Raw genomic sequence first — 24508 nt, 5'->3', positions numbered from 1 at the left:
TGAGCCACCACGTCTGGCTGGTTTTTTTTTTTTTTTTTTTTTTTTTAGATGGGGTCTCGCTCTGTCACCCAGGCTGGAGTGAAATGGCATGATCTCAGTTTCCTGCAACTTCTGCCTCCTGGGCTCAAGAAATCCTCCCATCTCAGCCTCCTGAGTAGCTGGGACTATAGGCATGTGTCACCATACCCAGCTAATTTTTGTATTTTTTGTAGAGACAGGGTTTTGCCATGTTGCCTAGGCTGGTCTCAAACTCCTAGACTAAAGCCATCTGTCCACCTCAGCCTCCCAAAGCGCTAGGATTACAGGCGTGAGCCACTGCGCCCGGCCAAATTTCACTATTGCTCTTAAGCTTTTTCACAAAGTTTCTCCTTAGATTAAAAAATAAATCCTTTTTATTCACAGTTTGCAATTTTTTTCAAATGGGGAGAGACTACTACAGTAAGATACTTAGTAAAGAATCCCCCTTTCGGACTGTAACGAACAGCTTAAGACATATAAGCAACTGACTTAATGAGGTGGATTTCCATAAGCAGAAATGAAGAAAGATGACCTACACCACTTGAGTTAGTGCACAGTGTTAGTAAGCAGTCTGGGTGCTCAATACTTGACCCTCTCACTTTACCGTAAATGACTGAAGAGTCTCGAGCTCTCTAATTTTAAGAGTAAGCTTGTTCTTGTCTTTTCTCAAAGTATGGTTTTCATTTTGAGATTCTAGCAGATTGGCTGAAATATGGCTGTTGGTTTTGGCCAACTGGCTGATCTCTTTCTGAAGGATGAAGTAGCTTTCTGCCAGGGTTTCCTTCTCCTTCAGGAGCTCATCCTTTTCCAGCATCATTTCGCTCTTCTCAGCCAGGAGGTTCTGGTTGTCTTGCATCACCTGGGCTTTTTCCGCCAGGGTCACCTCATGGTTCAGCTGAAGGTCATCCAGAATCTTGGTGAGGCAGCTGTGCAGTTCCTGCAGCTCTGCCTTGGATTTGGACAAGGCAGCAAAATCACTTTTCAGAGTCTTTATATGGGCAGCAAGTTGAGTTGCTTCTGCAGTCAACAGTTCCTTCTCCTCAATTATCTTTGTCACTTCTTGCTCTGATTTGGTCTTCTCTTGAAGTAGCACAAACTTCTCAGACTTCAGCTCCTCAGTACATACTCTTAACTCCTCCACCTCCTGCTCCAGGAGCACCATCCTCCCGTGAAGTTGATTGTTTTCGTACAAGGATGACTCGTTCTCCTTTGCTCTGGCTTCCTGTTCCAGGATTAAGGACTGCTGCATTTCCTGGATCTCCTTGCTTAATTTGTGACACTCTTCTTGCAGGTTCAAGCCATCTCTCAGCAAAATGTTCTTCTCGGAACAACACGTGTTAAGTTCAGCATCCAAACTCTCCTTTGCTTGCAATATGTGATTGTGTTCTTTTTCCAGATTCTTTTTGGCATTTTGGGCCTCTTTCAGCATCAAAGAGAGGTCGCACTTGCTGGCCACTAGTTCTTGGTTTTCCTTTTTTCTCTCTTGAAGCTCCTTCTTCAGAGCGTCAATATTACCGAGGAGTTTCATATTCTCCTGCACAATTAAACTTCTGTTTGCAGACTCTTGATCACATTGCCTTTTGAGGTCTCCTATGGCTTTGATGGAATTCTCTCTCTCTGCAAGTAAAACTCCATTTTGTGTTTCCAGTGAGGATTTCTCTTTCAAGAGACTATCCTGCTGCTTTTTAAGTTTAGTCATTTTCTGAGAAGCCATCTCCTTCTCGGAAGTCAGGTAAGTGATCTTTTCATTCAGGCTCATCTCAGTATGGGCAGCCTCTTCTGAGCATTTGTGGAGTTTTTCAGTGATGATTCTATTTTCACTTAAAAGTTCCTCTTTCTCAGCCAAGAGCCTTCTCTCAGAGGCAGCCAAGGTTTCTTTCTCATGCAGAAGCTGGATGCACTCAGAGTCTGTGACCGCCCGCCTGGCCTTAATTTCCTGCAAGAGCTTCGTGAGGCTTGTGTTTGTGGCCTGGAGTTGCATGGTCTCCAGCTCTGCCTTCCTCAGGGCCTTGCTGGCATCATCCAGCTGTGCGCGGAGCCCACTGGCTTCTGAGCGGAGCAGCTGTTTGACCTGGAGAGCAGCCTGGAGGCTGGCATTCAGCTTTTCCTGATCTTGCAGCAGAATGTCCGTCTCTAACTGCAGATCTCTGTTGTCCTGAAGAACATTATCTCGTTCTACCTTTAAGGCTATGCACGTGTTATCAAGATTGGACAGTTTCTCTAAAGCTGACTTTTTCTCAGCTGTGAGATCTTCAATCTCCTGTACCAAAGCTTTCTGATCTTTGACTAGCTCCTCATAAGACCTTTGAAGCTTCTGAATGATGTCATCCTTATCTTTGGCCAAGATGAAGTTTTCGGTAATAAGTTTCTTGATCTGGTCCTCCAGGTGATCTTTTTCTTCCTGGTCTTTCTCAGTCTTAGCAATCAAAGTATCTTTGCTGAGCTGGAGCTCTTCCATGAGCGCCTGCATGCTCACCTTGGAAGCTTGCAAAGAGTCATTTTCCACATTTATCTTCAAGAGTTCTTCCTGCGCAACATTGATTTCTTTAAGCAATTTCTCGCTCTCAACAGCCACAGCTTCTTTACTGAGATGTTCCTGCTCATAATGCTTTTCGGCATCTTGCTTTTCTTCTAAGAATTTCTCCTTTTCTAAATTAAGAGTTTCATTCACTGACCACAGTTTCTGCTGGTCTCCCTGAAGTAAAGCTATTTTGGCCTCCAATTCTACAAGCTTGGATAAAAGTGAACCGTTTTCTAACTTTAAATCATTTCCCTCCTGCGAAAGAAGCTGCTTCTCTGATTTCAGACCCCTCAGCTCTTCTGACATTAGTTCAATTTCTCTTTTGGCTGATGTTAACAAATAAGTTAGCGACTACAGAAACAAAAGATGGAAAGAATGGAAACAAAAATGAAATCAAGCAGACAAATGCAAGCCCAAATAACTTAATGTAAGCTAAATGATAAAAACTTTACAGTTTCTACAATAAACTTCATAGAAACTATCTGAATAACAAGGGAAAGAAACTAAACAGAGCCCACAAAAAGATAAGTCAAAAGTATAGCTTTGCAAAGTGCTTCTGTATCTGTTAGCTTATTTCATCTTTGAAACAACTTGTGAAATTATTCCCAGTAGTTACCTAGAAGATAAAAATAGTAGCTTGATTTTAATACCGGAGCATAAGATTATTTCCTGCCATTCCAATTATCAAATTACTTTGAATGCAGAAAGGATTCATAGAACAATTTTTTAAAATACAATTAAAAGAAGTACAAAAAGTCCATATATTTTAATGAAAAAAGGAAGGGGCATAGCAAGGGAAAATAAACTATTGCCTTCCAAACTCACGGCAGGACCTTACTTAAGGGCAGCCAAGGGGCTGAGAATGATTTAGTCCCAATATCACATACAACTTAAAAACTACAGCCTAATTTCTAGGCTTTGCTGACTAAAAGGAATAGTTTTTTTTTTTAATTTACTGAATTATAAGATAATTTGACCAGTGTCTATACCAGTGCTATCCAGAACTTTCTGCAATGATATAATTTTTTTTTTTTTTTTTTGAGACTAAGTCTCGCTCTATTGCCCAGGCTGGAGTGCAATGGTGTGATCTTGGCTCACTGCAACCTCCGCCTCTGGGTTCAAGCTATTCTCATGCCTCAGCCTCCCAAGTAGCTGGGATTACAGGGCTCCACCACCATGCCCGGCTAATTTTTGTATTTTTAGTAGAGATGGGGTTTCACCATGTTGGCCAGGCTGGTCTCAAACTCCTGACCCCAAGTGATCCACCCACCTAGGCCTCCCAAAGTGCTGGGATTACAGGCATGAGCCACCACGCCCAGCTGATATAAATGTTCTTATTTGCACTCCCATCATGGTGACCACATGACTACTGAGCACCTGAAATGTGGTGAGTGCAACTGAGGAGCTAAATTTTTTTTTTTTTTTTTTTTTTTTGAGACAGAGTCTCGCTGTCGCCCAGGCTGGAGTGCAGTGGCACGATCTCGGCTCACTGCAGGCTCCACCCCCTGGGGTTCACGCCATTCTCCTGCCTCAGCCTCCCCAGTAGCTGGGACTACAGGTGCCCGCCATCTTGCCCGGCTAATTTTTTGTATTTTTAGTAGAGACGGGGTTTCACTGTTTAGCCAGGATGGTCTCGATCTCCTGAACTCGTGATCCACCCACCTCGGCCTCCCAAAGTGCTGGGATTACAGGCGTGAGCCACCACGCCCAGCAGAGGAGCTAAATTTTTAATTAAAATGTAACAAATTTAAATTTATTTTATTTATTTATTTATTTATTTTGGAGACAGAGTCTCACTCTGTGGCCCAGGCTGGAGCGAAGTGGTGCGATCTCGGCTCACTGCAACCTCTGCCTCCCAGGTTCAAGCGATCCTCTTTTAAGCATATACAAAAATAGAGAAAATAATGTAGACCGCATATATTCCCATATTAAGGTTTTTATTTTTATTTATTTTTTGAGACAGTCTCACTCTGTCACCCAGGCCAGAGTGCAGTGGCACCATCTCAGCTCACTGCAGCCTCCGCCTCCCAGGCTCAAAGAATTCTCCTGCCTCAGCCTCCTGAGTAGCTGGGACTACAGGTGAGTGCCACCATGCCTGACTAATTTTTTGTATTTTTAGTAGAGACGGTCTCACGATGTTGTCCAGGGTGGTCTCAAACTCCTGTGCTCAGGCAATCTGCCCAGCTTGGCTTCCCAAAGTGCTAGGATTACAGGTGTGAGCCACCAGAACCGGCTACAAATTTAAATTTGAATGGCCTCACATGGCTGGTGGCTACATTAGGCAGCACAGCTGTACCCCATTGGCTCTTAAAAGTAGGGAATAGGAGGCTTCATGGGTTCCATGAACCTTGTTGAGCGCACATGTAAACTTTCCTGAAAAAATATCTGTAGATTTCGTTAGATTTTTCCAAAGAGTCTGGGACTGATTACGATCCACTGAAATCAGATACTAGACACCTTTGGAGGGGAACAGTCCTGGCATTTTTAACTCAATGACCCTTGCACAAAACCAACCAACAAAATCAGTGAGACTGGCCAGGAATGGTGGCTCACGCCTGCAATCCCAGTGCCTTCTGAGACTGGCCAGGAATGGTAGCTCACGCCTGCAATCCCAGCACCTTGGGAAGCTGAGGCAGGTGGATCGCTTGCATCCAGGGGTTCGAGACCAGCCTGAGCAACATAGCCAGACTCTGTCTCTACAAAAAATAAAAAATTAGCCAGGTGTAGTGGCACGTGCTTTTAGTCTCAGCTACTTGGGAAGCTGAGGCAGGGGGATCACTTGAGCCCGAGAGGTTGAGGCTGCAGTGAGCCATGACTGTGCCACTGCACTCAGCCTGGGTGACAGAGTGAGACCTTGTCTCAACCAAACAAACAAAAAACAAGGAGACCTTACATCAGCTTCTGCAATGCTGTGGTTTGCTCAGGCTGAAACATTTTAAAGGAAATAAAAAAAAAAAAACAAATCTGAAGTCTGCACAGATAAAGGAAACCACAAAGACAAAAGATCTGGGAATTGTATCTAGTGTTAAATGGCTCATAAAACTGGAGGTATTTCACAGAAAGCAGAGAAATCCTCAACTATCAGCATGTAGAAGGGGGAGAATATGGGCCTCCCAGATGACATGCACGGCACACACATACCATGTCACGTCCACTTAGTTAGCAAGAGGCTTTTCATGAGACTGGTTTCAAGTCCTATATATGCTCTTTTATCATTTCTTTCTACTAAACTCCTGCAACACATTAAAAATAAAGAAAGATGAATATTTACTTTCCTTTGAGCAATAGCAGGTTAAACAGTGGGAAGGTTGAACTTCGTGAAGTTACCAGAGTCACAAAATGTACTGGGCAGGCCAGGCATCGTGGCCCACACCTGTAATCCCAACACTTTAAAGAGGCCGAGATGGGAGGATTGCTTGAGCCCAGGAGTTTGAGACCAGCCTGGGCAACACAGCAAGACCCCATTCTCTACAAAAAAAAAGAAAAAATATATATTGGGCACAGATACAATCTTGAAACCATAAAATGAAATCCAACATATCAAGTTCTGCTCTATCTACTAACAGGGTGTTTCCTCCCTGCCCGTGAATCCAGTTTCCTTTTCAATAAGCTCACGGTACCTTCCTGGGGACACATAAAAGCCCTCCGTAGAGTTCTCAATTCTAACTCTTCCTAGAAGAGCTCTGTTCCTCCAAGCAGGCTCTCTCTAGTCCTGATTCTTTGCTTGCTTACTTCATGTGACCTCTGCCTCTTGCTTTATTGCAATGTCTCTCCAAACCCTAGTGCAAGGCGGCAACAAGCACGGCCAAGATTAGAGGAACTAGCAGGCAAGCAGAGCTCAGGCAACGAAAGAACCTTTGTGACCGCTGGGAAATAAGCAGCATGGGGGTGATGGCTACACAGTCCATTCCAGAAAAGACTGGCAGCCATCACCGTCCCTGAGAAGGAACGGCAGCCGGCACAAAACACTTGAAGCCATAGGAAACGTAATGTACCACCCTGCCATGCACTCAGAAGGGTAACATTTGTAGAGGCCACCTTAACTTGTCCCACTGGCTGCTGCTTTTCTAAGCACCCTTCCTGCCTTGACACAGAGCTCAGGCAAGCTACGGCACAAGGAAATTCTCTCGCGTCACGTACTTTGGCTTTGTCGGCTTGCTTTCTCAGCTCCTCCAGCTCCTGCAGCAAGCCACTGTTCTCCTCCCATGCACCCTTCAGCTTGTCCTCTGTGTCCAGCAGCGTCTTCTGGAGGTTCTGTAGGATTTCTTCATGCTTGGTTTTTGTCTCAGAAGTGGCTCTCTCATACTTGGCTTTCAGCTCCTGACACTGGTTGTGGCTCGTTTCCATCTTCTTTTCCTGCAGAGACCCCGAGTGAGGGAATGAGTCATCTGCCCATGTGTGTACTATCCCTTGCCTTCCTTGCCAGCCAACAGGCCCACTGAGTCTCTCCTTACCAGGTCCCACAATTTCCTCTCCAATTCTTTCTTTTCTTCCTCATGTTTTTTAGCTGCTTCTTGCTGGCTCTGTTCAGCTTTGAGAGTCACATCCTCAATACTTTTTTGCAGAAAACTTGCATTTTCATTAGCCTTTGTAAGTTTTAGCTGTAATTCTTCTATATATCTAGAAAAAGTTTCAATATAAGGTGTCAGCTTTTTCATAAGAATGTTTTAAATTTAAGTTATATTAAAATATACTATTAATAACAATTGTAATTACTTTTAAAAGTTATGTGTAATTAATAACATCTGAACTAGGCAAGAAATTTTTTGTTTTGTTTTTGTTTTTTTTTTTTTTTGAGGCGGAGTCTCGCTCTGTCGCCCAGGCTGTAGTGCAGTGGTGTGATCTCCACTCACTGCAAGCTCCACTTCCCGGGTTCACGCCATTCTGCCTCAGCTTCCCCAGTAGCTGGGACTACAGGCACCCACCACCACGCCCAGCTACTTTTTTGTATTTTTAGTACAGACGGGGTTTCACCGTGTTAGCCAGGATGGTCTCGATCTCTTGGCCTCATGATCCACCTGCCTTGGCCTCCCAAAGTGCTAGGATTACAGGCGTGAGCCACCGCGCCCGGCTGCAAGAAATTTTAAAATGCTTTGCCTAAATAATCATTTTACCAGTTATGACAGTCACAAATACATTATTTAGAGTAGTAACTACTGTAATTGGGAAGGTTTACTATTTTATGTCAATAAATTAAAAAGGAAAAATGAGTGAAAAATAAACTTATTAAAGGAAATGAGGACAGGCGTGGTGGCTTATGCCTATGATCCCAGTACCCTGGGAGGCTGAGATGAGATCACTTAAGTTCAGGAGTTCAAGACCAGCCTGGTCAACATGGCGAAACCCCGTCTCTACTAAAAATACAAAAATTAGCCAGGTGTGGTGGCGCATGCCTATAATCCCAGCTATTCAGGAGGCTGAGGCAGGAGAACTGCTTGAGTCCGGTAGAGAGAGGTTGCAGTGAGCCGAGATCACATCGATGCAGTCCAGCCTGGGCAACAAAGCAAGACTCTGCCTCAATTTAAAAATAAATAAATAAATAAAGAAAGAAAGAAAGAAAGAAAGGAGGCCAGGCGCGGTGGCTCACACCTGTAATCCTAGCACTTTGGGAGGCCAAGGCAGGTGGATCATGAAGTCAGGAGATCAAGACCATCCTGGCTAATACAGTGAAACCCTGTCTCTACTAAAAATAGAAAAAATTAGCCGGGCGTAGTGGCGGGCGCCTGTAGTCCCAGCTACTCTGGAGGCTGAGGCAGGAGAATGGCATGAACCTGAGAGGTGGAGCTTGCAGTGAGCCGAGATCACGCCACTGCACTCCAGCCTGGGCGACAGTGCGAGACTCTGTCTCAAAAAAAAAAAAAGTAATTAATTAACTTAATTAAATAAATAAATAAAGGAAATGAGTATTTCAAAATTTTAGCAGACTAGATTACTAAAAATTTACTCTAGTGCTTCTGGAGGACAGCAGATACAAAAATGACAATAAATAACTTGAAGTTCTACTTTAAAGAGACCATGTGGTTAAACAAAAATATGTATATAAAACATGGGGGGCCAGGCGCACTGGCTCACGCCTGTAATCCCTGCACTTTGGGAGGCAGAGGTGGGCAGATCACCTGAGGCCAGAAGTTTGAGACCAGCCTGACCAACATAGAGAAACCCCGTCTCTACTAAAAATACAAAATTAGCTGGGCGTGGTGGCGCATGCCTGTAATCCCAGCTACTCAGGAGGCTGAGGCAGGAGAATCACTTGAACCTGGAAGGTGGAGGTTGCGGTGATCCGAGATCATACCATTGCACTCCAGCCTGGGCAAGAAGAGCGAAGCTCTGTAAAAAAAAAAAAAAAAAAAAAAAAAAAAAAACATGGGATTTTGACCAAGAAAACAAACTATTAGATCAATCACAGATGCAAGAGGGAAACTTGCGGGCACTTCTGAATTTTATATCCACAAAACACCTACGAAAATGGAGCTTCTTGAAGGCACTGAGCCACCACTACCTGTGTAGCAGCACCTCAAGGCAAGTTTGACCAAAGTTGCCCAACCAAGGCCTGACCACCACTCAGCACCGATGAAATTGTGTGGGGGTGAAAGGCTGGATGTCTTAGTAAACAGAACTTTGCAGGTATTAACACTTTTAAGAAGTAGAAGTCTAATGCCTACAGACTTAATTTATAAATCTTTGCCTTATAAATTCTTTGATTTTTATATGACAGCAATTAAAAGAAAAAGATCAAAGCAACAAGAATTCCAGAATAAAGACAAAAACAGATATTAAGATAGAGGAAACTTCAGCACTGAGGAAGTACAATGCAGTTTTTTTTTTTTTTTTTTTTTTTTTTTTTTAGATGGAGTCTTGCACTGTTGCCTGGGCTGGAGTGCAATGGCGCTATCTTGGCTCTGCCTCCCAGGTTCAAATGATTCTCCTGCCTCGGCCTCCAGAGTAGCTGGGATTACAGGCACCTGCCACCACGCTCAGCTCATTTTTTGTATTTTTTTAGTAGAGACAGGGTTTCACTATGTTGGCCAGGCTGTTCTTGAACTCTTGACCTTGTGATCCGCCCGCCTCAGCGTCCCAAAGTGCTGGGATTACAGGCGTGAGCCACCACGCCCGGCCTACAATGTAGTTATTAAGAGCAGGAGGGGCTCTGGGACCAGATTGCCCAGATCTGAAACCTCAGGCTTCACCCCAGTAAGCCTCAGTTTCCCTCCCTCCCCTTCCTTTTTATTATTTATTTATTTTTTGAGACGGAGTTTCACTCATGTTGCCCAGGCTGGAGTGCAACGGCACTATCTCAGCTCACCGCAACCTCCACCTCCCGGGTTCAACTGATTCTCCTGCCTCAGCCTCCTGAGTAGCTGGGATTACAGGAATGCGCCACCATACCCAGCTAATTTTGTATCTTTAGTAGAGACGGGGATTCTCCATGTTGGTCAGGCTGTTCTTGAACTCCCAACCTCAGGTGATCCGCCTACCTCGGCCTCCCAAAGTGCAGGGAGATTACAGACATGAGCTGCAGTGCCTGGCCTTATTCATTTTTTTGAGACGGAGTCTAGCTCTGTCACCAAGGCTGGAGTGCAGCAGCATGATCCTGGCTCATTGCAACCTCCGCCTCCTGGGTTCAAGCGATTCTCCTGCCTCAGCCTCCCAAGTAGCTGAGACTATGCGTGCACACCACCATGCCTGGCTAATTTTTGTATTTTTAGTAGCGATAGGGTTTCACCATGTTGGCCCAGCTGGTCTCGAACTGCTGACCTCAGGCGATCTGCCCGCCTCAGCCTCCCAAAGTGCCTGGCCTCTTTTTCTTTTAAATGGGAACAATGCTAAACTCACCTCGTAGGATAATAAGAATTAGAAAGCTGTTAGCACAGTGCATGGCCCATAGTAATAGATACTATGTGTTTCCTATTAAAATAAGTTCAGGCCAGGTACGGTGACTCATGCCTGTAATTCCAGCACTTTGGGAGGCCAAGGCGGCCAGATCGCCTGAGGTCAGGCGTTTGAGACCACCCTGGCCAACATGGTGAAACCTCATCTTTACTATAAATACAAAAATCAGCCGGGTGTGGTGGCACATGCCTGTAGTCCCAGCTACTAGGGAGGCTTAGGCAGGAGAATCACTTGAACCTGGGAGGTGGAGGCTGCAATGAGCCGAGATCATGCCACTGCATTCCAGCCTGGACCACAGAATGAGACTCTATCTCAAAAAAAAAAAGTTAAAAATATTTTTAAAGGCTGGGCACGGTGGCTCATGCCTGTAATCCGAGCACTTTGGGAGGCCAAGGCCCTGAGGTCAGGAGTTCGAGACCAGCCTGACCAACATGGAGAAACCCTGTCTCTACTAAAAATACAAAATTAGCCAAGCATGGTGGTGCAAGCCTATAATCTCAGCTACTCGGGAGGCTGAGGCAGGAGAATCGCTTGAACCCAGGAGGCGGAGGTTGTGGTGAGCTGAGATTGCACCGAGCTGAGATCGCACCATTGCACTCCAGACTGGGCAAAAAGAGCAAAACTCCATCTCAAAAAAAAAAAAAAAAAAAGCGTATATATATACATCTATATATAAACACATATATATATTTTTAACTGCCTGTAAAATATATTATTGTCATTGGTAAACTACTACCTTTTCTTTTTTCTTCTTTCTGTTTAGATGGAGTCTTGCTCTGTTGCCCAGGCTAGAGTGCACTGACACAATCTCAGCTCACTGCAACCTCCACCTCCTGGGTTTCAAGTGATTCTCTCATCTCAGCCTCCCCAGTAGCTGAGATTACAGGCGTACACCACCACACCTGGTTAATTTTTTATTTTTAGTAGAGACAAGGTTTCGCCATGTTGGCCAGCTTGGCCTCGAACTCCTGACCTCAAGTGATCCGCCCACCTCGGCCTCTCAAAGTGCTGGGATTACAGGCATGAGCCACCGCACCCAGCCTTATTATCTTTTCTTTTCAAGTCACCAAAAGGTCTATAAATAATATTGTATTCCTTAATTCTGTTGTTCTTGACAAGTAAGATAGGTAAAACCCATTTTAGAAGGTTAAATAGTTGATTCAAGGACACAATGAGGTAATAACAGAAAGGAACAGAGATGGGAAACTTTAAAACGCAACAATCCTAAACATTTTGTCTCCCCTCCCACCTAGAGCTTGCCGCAGAGCCTAACCTAAGGTGGGCACCCTTTTCAACAGTCACATATACCTTTCTTTCAGACGTAATTCATCGTTCATTTTTGTCAGCTGAGAAGAGTTATCTCCTGACATCTTCATTATTTCTGCAATGTCATTTTCCAGTTTTTCCTTTGCCTTTATCAGCTGCTCTTCTCTCTCATCTTTCTCTCTAAATTTTGCTTCCATATCTAAATATATAGAGCAAAAAAGAATAGCACGGCTGTGTTATAATCAACAAAAACTGACTGAGTGTATCCTTGCTCTGGTAATATCTTCACATAGCAATTCTTGTCCTCATAAAAATCACATTCTAGTGAAGAAGGCAGACAATAAGCAAGATAAGGAAAATAAATCATATAATTAATAGTGGTAAGTGCTAAGAGGAAGAAAAATAAATGCAGGGAAAGGAGCTGGGAAGGAGGTTAGAATCTCAGATGGGGCTTCCCTGAGGTGCTGACATTTCAGGGAAAACCTGAAGGAAGTGAGGGAACGGGGAAAAGCAAGTGCACAGGCTCTGGGAAAGGAACGCCCGCCACGTCTGAGCACTGCAAAGAGGCTGAAGTGGCTGGAGTGGAATGAACAGGGGAAGGGGGTCCCAGATGAAATCTGAGAGGTAACAGGGCCTGATCGTGTAAGGATCACGGCTTTCCCTGAGTGGGATGGGAGTCGCTGGATGACCTTGAGCAGAGAAGCGACATTATCTGACTTTGTATTAAAAGGATTGCTCTGGCTGCTGTGTTGATAACAGACTGAAGCGGGCACAGGCAGCAGCAGTGAGCCCCGGTAGTTGGCTGTCAGGGTAGCTCAGATGAAAGATGGCCGTTGGCTTGGAACAAGGATAGCAGTGGGAGGGGTGAGATGTGGTAGATTCTGGCTCTTGTGAAAACAGAGCAAAGAGGACTTGCTGGAGGTTACAGATCTCAAACAAATATTTCATCACACTGTTACATCACCATGATGAGTGAAGAGGCTACGCCTGAATAGTACATTTGTTATGTAACATACTACAACTGTCTCAAATACGGGAAAGCCTACTGTATTTAATGTTTAGTCACCAGAGATGTCTTCTTACCTGCTAAGTTTTCTCTCAGCTTCTCCAAGTCAGAAGACAGAATGTTAAACTGTTCCTCCTTTTGGTGTAACTTATTTACAGTTTCTATTTAGGATAAAGTTAGAAGTTTAATGTTTCATATTTAATAAGCTATCTGGAGCTTGGCTGTCTTACAACCCAATCAAATATTATGCTCAAGAGATCTGAGAACACAGGAATACTAAAAAGTCCCCTTACAAATCACACGGCTGTGTCCAGCCTGAAAGAAGCAGGTCTGCCGCTGTCTCTGGCCTCCCTGAATCTGTACTTTGGGCAGGCATCAGGCCCTTTCCACTCATCTCTTTCCTCCTTCCAATTAAAACTCAATAAAGCTATCAATGATGAAAGCATAAATAACACTCTTCCCAGGAATACTTACATTTTAATATGGAACAAGCCTTAAGCTAAAAGAAGAAAAAATTGGGAGTTTGAGGCTTCAGGAAACCAATGGAAGCCAGTCTATCTGAGCACGGCAGGAATTTCCAGGAGAGTGAAATTAGGCTACGGGAAGTGTAACTCTGTGCACACCACAGGCCAGCTCCAGTATGAAAGAATGTATTTTTTAAGGCAATCTGCACACGCTCTGGTAAGACATACCTTGCATACTTCTCTGAACAGAGACTGCCTCCTCTGAAGCTTCAGCAAACTTTTCTTTCTAAAGAAAAAAAATCAGAGATTCTGAACAGAAAGATTTCAAATTGTAAAGACAAGAAGTTTCTATCAATTATAACTACAATACTGTCTACTTTTTGTTGCTGGTCTTGTTTTATTAAAACTAATACTTGAAACGTATGACACCAATCACTACCACATGTGGGTCATACACATGTGCATGTATACACACACGAGTGCAGTTTGCATATGTGTGTATGCACACGTGGGAAGGCAGGTTCACCAGCATGCCCATGTAGGCATGTTCATACTTAGGTAAGTACATGCATGTGCATGTATACATAGGGTGCACGTGTATGCTTCATGTTGCCACCCCTCAAACAGCAGACCTTCTCTTCAGAAATCTGCCTGAGATGGTGAAGAGCTCTGAAGTTTGTTATTTCTGAGAGTAATCTGAGTCTAATATCTTGAATCTAGGTCTGTGTCGCTACTTTTGAAACTGAAAAGGCCCATCAGTCACTTACTGTTCAAGGTCTTCTTTTCTAAACATGACAATAGGCCAAGTTAAAAATCACTCTCCTGGTTGTCCTGAGATGAACTTCGAGCTAGCTACATCAAGAAGGTTGTTACATGAGTATCTCTAACTAGATAGGATTATGAAAAGATGGTGCAGGGGCCACAGTGCATCCCAGCCCACAGGCTGCCCCCCTGTGCCATCCCACAGCCAGACTCAAGGTGGTATGTCTTGTCCTAAGATATACGGAACGATACTCTAACTTAGGAAAAAAAAGAAAAAAAAAAAAAAAAGTCAAGGCTTTGGGAGGAGGGCAGAGAAGCAATGAACTCAAAACATTTTCTTAAAGGACACCAGACTGGGTGCGGTAGCTCACGCCTATAATCCCAGCAGTTTGGGAGCCCAAGGCGGGCAGATCACTTGAGGTCAGGAGTTCAAGACCAGCCTGGCCAACATGGAGAAACCCCACCTCTACTAAAATACAAAAATTAGCCAGTTGTGGTAACAGGCGCCTGTAATCCCAGCTACTCAAGAGGCTGAGGCAGGAGAATCTCTTGAACCTGGGAGGCAGAGGCTGCAGTGAGCCGAGATCACACCACTGCACTCCAGCCTGGGCAACAGAACAAGACTCTGTCTCAAAAAAAAAAAAAAAATCACATTTATTCACACTGTTAATAGCACAGAAGTGTAACGAACGGGGAAGAGGAAGGGATGTGGAGGACCTGGGAGAGCTGACCCTGCATGGCACATATGCCTCTTGTCTAGTTTCTCCATAAGCCTCTGGCTTTTCTTTCCATGGCATGTGGGTGGGTACCACTGGCACTAGTCATGAGTATCAGCCTTGTTTAAACTCGGGTTTTCAGTGCAGGAGGCAAGTAGGAAGGAACAAAGTTGAGAAAAGGTAAAAAATATACATATGTCATACAACTTGAGATTAAGGAAAGAGAAAACATATAAAAGGGAAGGTAATTTTCTGAGGTGGAATAAACTGAGTTAGAGTTCTTTTTATTTTTTTAATTAGACAGCAAGCATCCTGCCTCACCAACAGAGGACACCGACAGCCCAGGACAGCTACTGCCCTGATAGTCACAGTTTAGGGGCCTCATTCAATATGAAACCTAACTGTGTTCGATGTATAACTTGGAAGGGCTCTGTGTTTAGTAAAACTAAGTAGTCAATAACATTTCAAAGCAGTGCATTACCAGAGGCAAAGGGATAGATTAAAAAAAAAAAAAAGTAATACCTACCTTTGTTGTTTGGGTTTGATCTGATTCCCCTCAAAGGACAATATTTATCAGCCAATAACTAATACACTCAGGTTGAATCAACACTTAGAGAAAGGAAACAGCTACAGTGTTTCTTACTGGAGGATTTTTTAAAAGAGGAAACGGCCAGAAACCCTGAGATTCAGATTCCCAGCAGGTACTTACCAAAACCTGAAGTTCTTTTTCCAAAGTCTCTTTCACTTGACTGACTTCACTCAAATTTTCCTGAAGGTTAGTAAGCTTTAGCTCTCTCCCCTGGAGCTCTCTGGTAATGCTACTAGCCTAACACACAGAGTTACATGGTATAGAAGCAAATGAATAAAAGGAAAACAAAAGAGAATGAGAAGAAAAAAAACAAATGTAAAAAACTTATGAGAAACATAAAACAAAACTGAAAGGAATACAAATTTGGTGTTGGTTTTTAATTCTAAGAAGTCAATGACTTTTTGAACAATCCGTTCTACGATATGATTTCCTATTGGCTATTTTTGTGTTTTTTTCTTTTTTTCTTTCTGAGACAGGGTCTCCCCTGTCACCCAGGCTAGAGTGCAGTGGTGTGATCATGGCTCACTGCAGCCTTAGAACTCCTAGGTTCAAGTGATCTTCCAGCACCAGCCTCCTAAGCAGCTGAGATTACAGGCATGTGCCACTACAGCTAATGTTTAAAAAAATTTTTTACAGATGGGGTCTCTGGCTGGGCTCGGTGGCTAATGCCTGTAATCCCAACACTTCGGGAGGCTGAGGCAAGTGGATCATTTGAGGTCAGGAGTTCAACACCAGCCTGGCCAATATGGTGAAACTCCATCTCCACTAAAAATACAAAAATTAACTGGGCATGGTGGCACGCTCCTGTAATCCCAGCTACTTGGGAGGCTGAGGCAGGAGAATCACTTGAGCCTGGGAGGCGGAGGTTGTGGTGAGCCGAGACCAGGCCACTGCACTCCAGTCTGGGTGACAGAGTTGGACCCTGCCTCAAAAAGAAAAAGAAAAAGAGAGATGGAGTCTCACCATGCTGCCCAGGCTGGTCTCAAAACTCCTGGACCAAGCAATCCTCTTGTTTTGGACTCTCAAAGTGCTGGGATTAGAGGCATGAGCCACTGTGCCCGGCGACTATTTTTAAATAGTCAAAATAGACTATTTTTCTATACTTCATTGTAATTTGGAGTATCAGCATGATCTAAAGCAGAAGGTGTGGATGCTTACTTTCTAAATGAGCTGCTTGAGCAATTTCATTTCCTAGACTTTAAAAACCTTGGCTGGACGTGGTGGCTCACACCTGTAATCCCAGCACTTTGGGAGGCAGAGGTGGGCGGATCACAAGGTCAGGAGATCGAGGCCATCCTGGCCAACATGGTGAAACCTCGTCTCTACTAAAAATATAAAAAATTAGCCAGGCGTGGTCGCACGCACCTGTAGTCCCAGCTACTTAGGAGGCTGAGGCAGCAGAATCGCTTGAACCTGGGAGGTAGAGGCTGCAGTGAGCCGAGATCATGCCACTGCACTCCAGCCTGGGCCACAGATCGAGACTCTGTCTCAAAAAAAAAAAAAAAAAACCTTAAGGCCAGGCACACTGGCTCACACCTGTTATCCCAGCACATTGGGAGGCCGAGCCTGGCAGATCTCAGCTGAGGTCAGGAGTTCAAGACCAGCCCGGCCAACATGGTGAAATCCTGTCTCTACTAAAAATACAAAAATTAGCCAGGTGTGGTGGCACACGCCCATGATCCCAGCTACTGGTGAAGCTGAAGCAGGAGAATCCCTTGAGCCTGGGAGGCGGAGGCTGCAGTGAGGGTGACAGAGCGAGACTCTGTCTTAAAAAATAAATAAATAAATAAATAAATAAATAACAGAAACCTTAAGATGGGAATATATGTGGTCTACATTATTTTCTCTATTTGTGTATATGCTTAAAGTATTTTGACATTTAAATAAAAATAAAATTTAAAAATCCACCAGACAGGCAAGGTGCAGTGGCTCAAGCCTGTAATCCCAGCACTTTGGGAGGCCGAGGTCAGTGGATCATTTGAGGTCAGGAGTTCGAGACCACCCTGGCCAACATGGTGAAACCCTGTCTCTATTAAAAATACAAAAATGAGCCAGGCATGGTGGCGGGTGCCTATAATCCTGGCTACTCGGGAGGCTGAGGCAGGAGAATCGCTTGAACCTGGGAGGCGGAGGTTGCAGTGACCTGAGATTGCGCCATTGCACTCCAGCCTGCGCGACAGAGTGAGACTGTCTCAAAAAAACAAAACAAAAAAATCCACTGGACGATAGTCATTAGAACTTGGCTTTCATGAAATCTTGATGTTAAAAAGTAAACTAACATTAGCTAAATATTATCTTCTAATTAATTTTTGTGTTTTGATTAGTATTTTGGAACCACATGAGATTTGAGAAAAATTTCCTGTAACCAGTTTGTCATCTTCAACTATGGTTAGTTAGCAATTTTTTGCTGTTTGTCAGTCCTCACCTCACCCCATTTAACCATCACAACCCTTCCTTCTTTGCCAATAGAGCAGCTTCTCCCACAAAAAAGTTCAGAACATCAAGCATCAATACCAGTGCCTCAACTAGTGGCAGGACTGGGAGACAATTCCTCGAACCACCTTTAAAGATAAAGATGACATTTAACAAGGCTAGTTAGAGGCCGGGCGCGGTGGCTCACGCTTGTAATCCCAGCACTTTGGGAGGCTGAGGCGGGCGGATCATGAGGTCAGGAGATCGAGACCACGGTGAAACCCCGTCTCTACTAAAAATACAAAAAATTAGCTGGGCGTGGTGGCGGCAGGCGCCTGTAATCCCAGCTACTCGGAGAGGCTGAGGCAGGAGAATGGCGTGAACCCAGGAGGCGGAGCTTGCAGTGAGCCGAGATTGCGCCACTGCACCACTCCAGCCTGGGCGACAGAGCAAGACTCCGTCTCAAAAAAAAAAAAAACAAGGCTAGTTAGTAAGGAATGCAGCTGGCGAATGTTTCATGTAATTTCCTAAGCCTTGACCACATGCACACTTGTTCAGTATTTCCCCCAGAAAAGGAGGGGACAGATCGTGTTCTCATTATGCCACAGAAAAAAACTCCAATGAGATTTTTGCCATGCAAAGGGCTCCAGACTCTTACCCTTAATTTTGCTGTGAATGTTATTTATCACAGCATGGGTTTTTTGTTTTGTTTTTGATTTTTGTTTTTTTGGAGATGGAGTCTCGCTCTGTCACCCAGGATGGGGTACAGTGGCACAATCTCAGCTCACTGCAACCTCCACCTCTTGGGTTCAAGCGATTCTTGTGCCTCAGCCTCCCGAGTAGCTGGGACTACAGACGCCCACCACCACACCTGGCTAATTTTTGTATTTTTAGTAGACAGGGGCCAGGCTGGACTCAAACTCCTGAACTCAAGTGATCCGCCTGCCTCGGCCTCCCAAAGCACTGGGATTACAGGCATGAGCCACCTCGCCCAGCCAACATGTTAATTTATAACAGTCAAGAAGCACTGAATTCACAGTGTTTTTACACATAACTCTATAGATAAGGCAATTAGAGCCATGCATTGCTTAAGAACCAGGATACCTTCTGAGAAATGCATCATTAGGCATTTCATTGTTGTGGGGACATCACAGGGTGCACTTACACACACCTAGAAGGTATAGTCTACTACACAACTGGGCTACATGGCACAGCCTATTGTTCCTAGACTATAAACCTGTATAACATGTTACTGTACTGAACGCTGTAGGCACTGTAACACAATGCGAAGTATTTGTGTACTGAAGCATATTTAAACATACAAAAGGTAAAGATACCATATTATAATCTTATGGAACCACCTTTGTTTATGTGGTCCACTGTTGATTGAAACATCATTATGTGGCACCTGACTATATGTGATTAGAAAAGGAGGAGATGATCTTTAAAGCTTTTTTTTTTTCTTTCTTTTTTTAGAAGGAGTCTTGCTCTGTCTCCCAGGCTGGAGTGCAGTGGCATAATCTCGGGTCACTGCAACCTCCGCCTCCCGGGTTGTTCAAGTGATTCTCCTGCCTCAGCCTCCTGGGTAGCTGGGATTACAGGTGTCTGCCACCATGCCAGGCTAATTTTGTATTTTTAATAGAGATGGGGTTTCGCCATGTTGGCCAGGCTGATCTCGAACTCCTGACCTCAGGTGATCACCTGCCTCAGCCTCCCAAAGTGCTGGGATTACAGGCGTGAGCCACCAGGCCTGGCCGATCTTTTAAGTTTCTGTTCATTCATTCATTTATCTTAACACCACAGTATTAGGGCATTCTTTATTTTAAACAGATTATAGACTGGAGCTAAGCTTAAATTAGAAGTCACAGCATAGCCCAGAGATAAATAGATCAGGTACCCAGATAATAGGCAGCTAAAATAAATTCCCATGGTTGAGCCATTGTTTTATCTAATCTCCTCAGATGAAACCATACTTGAGATACTCACAACATAATACACTATACTCAACTGGGGACATCAAGCAATTTAATTAAATCAGCAATTTGGAAGATGAATGATCTCAACTCAAAAGTAACATAATGCAAAACAAGAATAACAAATGGAAAAGAAAAGGATGGAGGATGTCAATACAAACCTTGCTACTTTCAGCATTCTTTTCAATCTCTAAATGTTTAATCTGTTTCTCAGCTGCCTCAAGCTGCTGTCTAAGTTTCTCCATTTCCGATTTACCTTCGGAACTGGCTTTCCGAAGTGCATCAAGATCCAAGAGCTTTTCTTCAGTAGCTTTGAGCTGTGATGTAAAATTATCAATAACCTTGGTTTGTTCATTGCATTTGGCTTGCAGTACCTCTAGCTCCTTTACCTTTATTTCAGCTTCCTGTAATTTGTTTAACGTGTCTTCCATTTCTACGAGATGCTGGTCTTCTGCTTTGTCCAGTTTCGACTTGATGGCTTCCAGACTGTTTTCCTTTTCTTTAATAACTTTCATCAGTTTAGCCCTCAAGGCTTCCATCTCTTTAGCATGAGCAGACCGTTCGGAGTCTTGTTGATTCTGCAAATTTTCTATTTCGTGTTGGTAATCTAGTCTCATTTTCTCTATTTGTGTTTTTAGCTCAGCAAATTCTGCCGTCTCTGTCCCAAGCCCTTTGCTGAAAGATACCTTCAGTTCTTCCATCGCCTGCTGGTGGGACGCGATGGCAGTCTCCAGTTTGGACTTCCATAGAGCTATTACATCTGAGTTCTCTTTGTTGGCATGCTCCAGCTTGTTTTTCAATGACTCGTTCTCTTTGGAAAGCTTTTCCGTGGCGGTATACAGAGCCTTTATCTCCTTCTGATGAGTTTCTTCCCGGGCTCCAAAATCCTCCTTCAGAGAAGTTATTTCTCTCTGGTGGTCAGTACGGGTGACTTCTAACTTTTCTTGCAAAGAGCTTATCTCTTGCAAAAGGGAAAGTGACATGTCCACATCCCCAGCAGGCTTATTGGACTCTAGCCTTCTTCGGAGCTCAGCTACTTCCTGTACTCTCAATGCTAGGTCTTTCTCCAGTTCCATTATACGTGACTTTTCTGAAACTGTAGCCACCTATTAACAGCAGTCCAAACAAAAAAAGGATCATTTAAGTAACAAGTCGCTGACTATTTTCTTTTTTTTTCTTTTTTTGAGACAGAGTACAATGGTGCAATCTCAGCTCACTGCAACCTCCGCCTCCCGGGTTCAGGCGATTCTCCTGCCTCAGCCTCCTGAGTAGCTAGGATTACAGGCATGCGCCACCACACCTAGCTAATGTTTGCATTTTTAGTAGAGACGGGGTTTCACCATGTTGGTTAGGCTAGTGTCGAACTCCTGACCTCAGGTGATCCACCCACCCCGGCCTCCCAAAGTGCTGGGATTACAGGCGTGAGCCACTGTGCCTGGGCTGATGATTTTCTTTAACACTGAAGATATTTAATAACTGCCACATCTCAGGCAGCAAACTATTATGAAGGTTTATAGGTTAACATATATTTCTAACTGTGATAACGGCTTAAGTCCAACTTCAGTAGCTCCAATTCTAAAGAAGCTTAAATCAGATAAATATCCATTACTGATAAGTTAACAGAAAGAGTAACTTTTTTTTTTTTTTTTTTTGAGACGGAGTCTCACTCTGTCACCCAGGCTGGAGTGCAGTGGCGCGATCTCGGCTCACTGCAAGCTCTGCCTCCCAGGTTCACACCATTCTCCTGCCTCAGCTTCCCAAGCAGATGGGATTACAGGCGCCTGCCACCACGCCTGGCTAATTTTTTTTTGTATTTTTTTTTTAGTAGAGCTGGGGTTTCACCGTGTTAGCCAGGATGGTCTCGATCTCCTGACCTCATGATCCGCCTGCCTTGGCCTCCCAAAGTGCTGGGATTACAGGCGTGAGCCACCGTGCCCGGCCAAGAGTAACTTTCAAAGTTCTCAGATATATCTGCCTCCTGAAAGAAAACATTTCCTTATTTTGCCAGTTTGTTCTACCCCACTTCATCCAGGCTGCATAAATGCTTATCCATTTCATGGAGGTGATCTTACAGAACTGTGCTATCCAGAACAGTAGCTGTTGGCCACGCGTGGCTACTGAGCACTTGAGACGTGGCTCATCTGAAGTGAGGTGTGGTATAAGTGTAAAATACACATCAGATTTTGAAGACTTAGAAGAAAAGGAACACAAATTGTCTTGTGGGCCAAGTGCAGTGGCTCACGCCTGTAATCCCACCACTTTGGGAGGCCGAGGCAGAAGGATCACTTGAGGCCAGGAGTTCAAGATCAGTCTCAGCAACATAGCAAGACCCCATCTCTGCAAAAAATAAAAAATTAGCCAGGCATGGTGGTGTCGCCTGTGGCAACAGCTACTTGGGAGGCTAAGAAGGGAGGATTGCTTGAGTCCAGGAGGTTGAGGCTATAGTAAGCAGTGATTGTGCCATTGTACTCCAGCCTGGCAGACAGAGCACGTCTCTTAAAAAAAAAAAAAAAAAGAAATTATATTTTTAAATGTTTAAAATATCTTGTTAATAATTTTATTTTGATTAAGTAATATGTTGGATATATCAGTTACATAAAATATATTATTAAAACTAATTTACCTTGTGACTTACAAAAAAGTAATGTGGGTACCAGAAAATTATAAATTGTACATATGTGGCTTGCATTATACTTCTACTGGATAGCAGTTGCATAAAAGGTCTAAAATTACCTATCAAATGTTTCAATGAATAACACAACACCTGAAGAATGAAAGCCTCAATTGAAGAATGAAGAATTAATTAACTTTTTTTTTTTTTTTTTTTGAGATGGAGTTTTGCTTTTGTTGTCCAGTGCAATGGTGCGATCCCAGCTCACTGCAACCTCCACCTCCCAGGTTCAAGTGATTCTCCTGCCTCAGCCTTCCAAGTAGCTGGGATTACAGGCATGTGCCACCACGCCTGGCTAATTTTGTATTTTTAGTAGAGACGGAGTTTCACTATCTTGGTCAGGCTGGTCTCGAACTCCTGACCTCCAGTGATCCACCCACCTTGGCCTCCCAAAGTGCTGGGATTACGGGCGTGAGCCACCACGCCCGGCCTACTGATCATTTTATTAAAACGCAAAGTAAGAATGATTACTTACCTGCAATAATACACAAGAATCTTACACAAAATCCCCTCTTTAGATTTGATAATTCTATCAGCATTTTGATGTAAACATCTTCTTCCCCTAACCCAGTGGTTCTCAGACATTAGTATGCACATGAATCACCTGGAATGTACGTCTAACCTGCAAGTTTCTACCTATTCCCATGTACTTCGATTCTATTTGAGCTCCGGGATAGTACCCAAGAATTTTCTTCCTTTAAATAAATACCTGAGGGCTAGAAAAACACTTTCTTAACCTGTGCCCTTTCACTGCTAGAAAATTATTTCCCTCTGCTACCTGCTATGCAGTCCATTTAGTACATAGGATATGTGGAAAATAGCTTCCATAATAAAAATTCTTGGACTAATCTGGGAAATGAAAGGGAACAAAATAATTTTAAAACAGCAGTGAGTCCCATATTTCAAGGATCAAAATTCCTCTGATTAGCTGGGTGAGGTGGTACATACCTACATACCTAGCACTTTGGGAGGCCAAGGCAAGAGGATCACTTGTGGCCAGGAGTTCAAGATCAGCCTGGGCAACACAGCGAGAATCCCATCTCTACAAAAAAATGTTAAATATTCCTCTGAATTTAAGACTCCTCTCCCACACTGCCTTTCTTTGAGACAGAAGTAACAGATATGTTTTCTTTCATTTCCTCTGTCTACCCTACAGGCTGTGACACCAATAAAGATTAAAATGCCCATAAGAGAAGAGGAAAAGAAAGCACTGAGTCTCCAAAACTGCATAATCAAAGTAAATAAAATTAAATATTTCAGAGCTGACTATAATTGCTGTGCTTCATGGTTATAGACTCATCAGGTTAAAGATGTTAATTCATTTACACATGATTTTCTGGGGAAGGAAGAGTCCAAGAGTTTGTTACGTCAAAATAACATACAAAACATTAATAAACCCGTCAGGATCTGGCAGAATTTGCTAAATAAAAGAAAAAAAACACAAAACACTAATAAACCCCATTGCTGCAAGGTCTGTAGCATAAATATATTAAACCCAATAGGGCAATGGTTCTTAGTTACAACAAAACAGTCAAGTAGAGAAAAATGCCAAGTAAAAAATAAGTAAAAATAATAAATAACAATGTGATTTTACTTTCCATGGCATTTCCCTATAAAGTACAGCAATTTATTTTTCACTTCCCAAAATCTGCCCTCATTCAAAACTATGTGGTATGTCTGCTTCTCCCACTAGTTTGAGACCATGAATTAAGTCAGAAATTATTTCTTATTCTTGCTAACATCTCTACAGCACCAAGCACACTGTTTGGAAACTGGATTTATTGGCTAGAAAGAATTCTAAAGCACTTCCTAAAAAGTAACATAGGTGATATGAAACTTACACAGGTAGCTGGTTATTTTAACACTTGGGAACCCAAGAGTGAGGATCAATAGAAGATATACTTCGTTATGGAAAGATAAAAGCTTTACACTGAAATACTTGGATAAACCATGATGTAACTGAATGCCTTATCTAGAGTAGGAAAAAAAAAACACATCAAAATTGTTTGCTGACAAAACTAAGATACGGGAGAGGAGTTTACACGTTTTAAAAAAATATATTACTTCAAAAGCCATCACTCTAAAGGAACTCAATCTCGTTAGTCCATTGTATTTCCCAGATCAATTATTTGGCTCTCAGTTAATGAGGAAACAGCACCAAATTACCATTTTTTTTTTTTTTTTTTTTTTTGAAACAGGTCTTGCTCTGTTGCCCAGGCT

The 24508-nt window shown here is 43.4% G+C and overlaps 1 protein-coding gene across 5 annotated transcripts in view; it reads right to left on the bottom strand.

The window, feature by feature from the left end:
* The window catches only part of CLIP1 (CAP-Gly domain containing linker protein 1), a 155254-nt gene that overhangs the window by 51045 nt on the left and 79701 nt on the right, over window positions 1–24508 (bottom strand). For 3 of the 5 annotated variants that reach the window (XM_032168438.2, XM_032168440.2, XM_032168443.2), the window contains 7 exons: window positions 19779–20723; window positions 15353–15469; window positions 13394–13451; window positions 12779–12862; window positions 11738–11894; window positions 6994–7159; window positions 6680–6895 (listed from right to left, as the gene is read on the bottom strand). In XM_032168438.2, the coding sequence (XP_032024329.1) occupies window positions 6680–6895; window positions 6994–7159; window positions 11738–11894; window positions 12779–12862; window positions 13394–13451; window positions 15353–15469; window positions 19779–20723 (1743 nt within the window). Of the gene's footprint in view, window positions 1–622; window positions 2891–6679; window positions 6896–6993; window positions 7160–11737; window positions 11895–12778; window positions 12863–13393; window positions 13452–15352; window positions 15470–19778; window positions 20724–24508 lie in introns of all 5 variants that reach the window. The other 2 variants (XM_058425517.1, XM_058425516.1) reach the window with 1 other exon arrangement.

Source organism: Hylobates moloch, unplaced genomic scaffold (assembly GCF_009828535.3).
Source record: "Hylobates moloch isolate HMO894 unplaced genomic scaffold, HMol_V3 SCAFFOLD_12, whole genome shotgun sequence".
NCBI classification, from domain to species: Eukaryota; Metazoa; Chordata; class Mammalia; order Primates; family Hylobatidae; genus Hylobates; species Hylobates moloch.
This window is presented reverse-complemented; position numbering and strand designations above follow the sequence as displayed.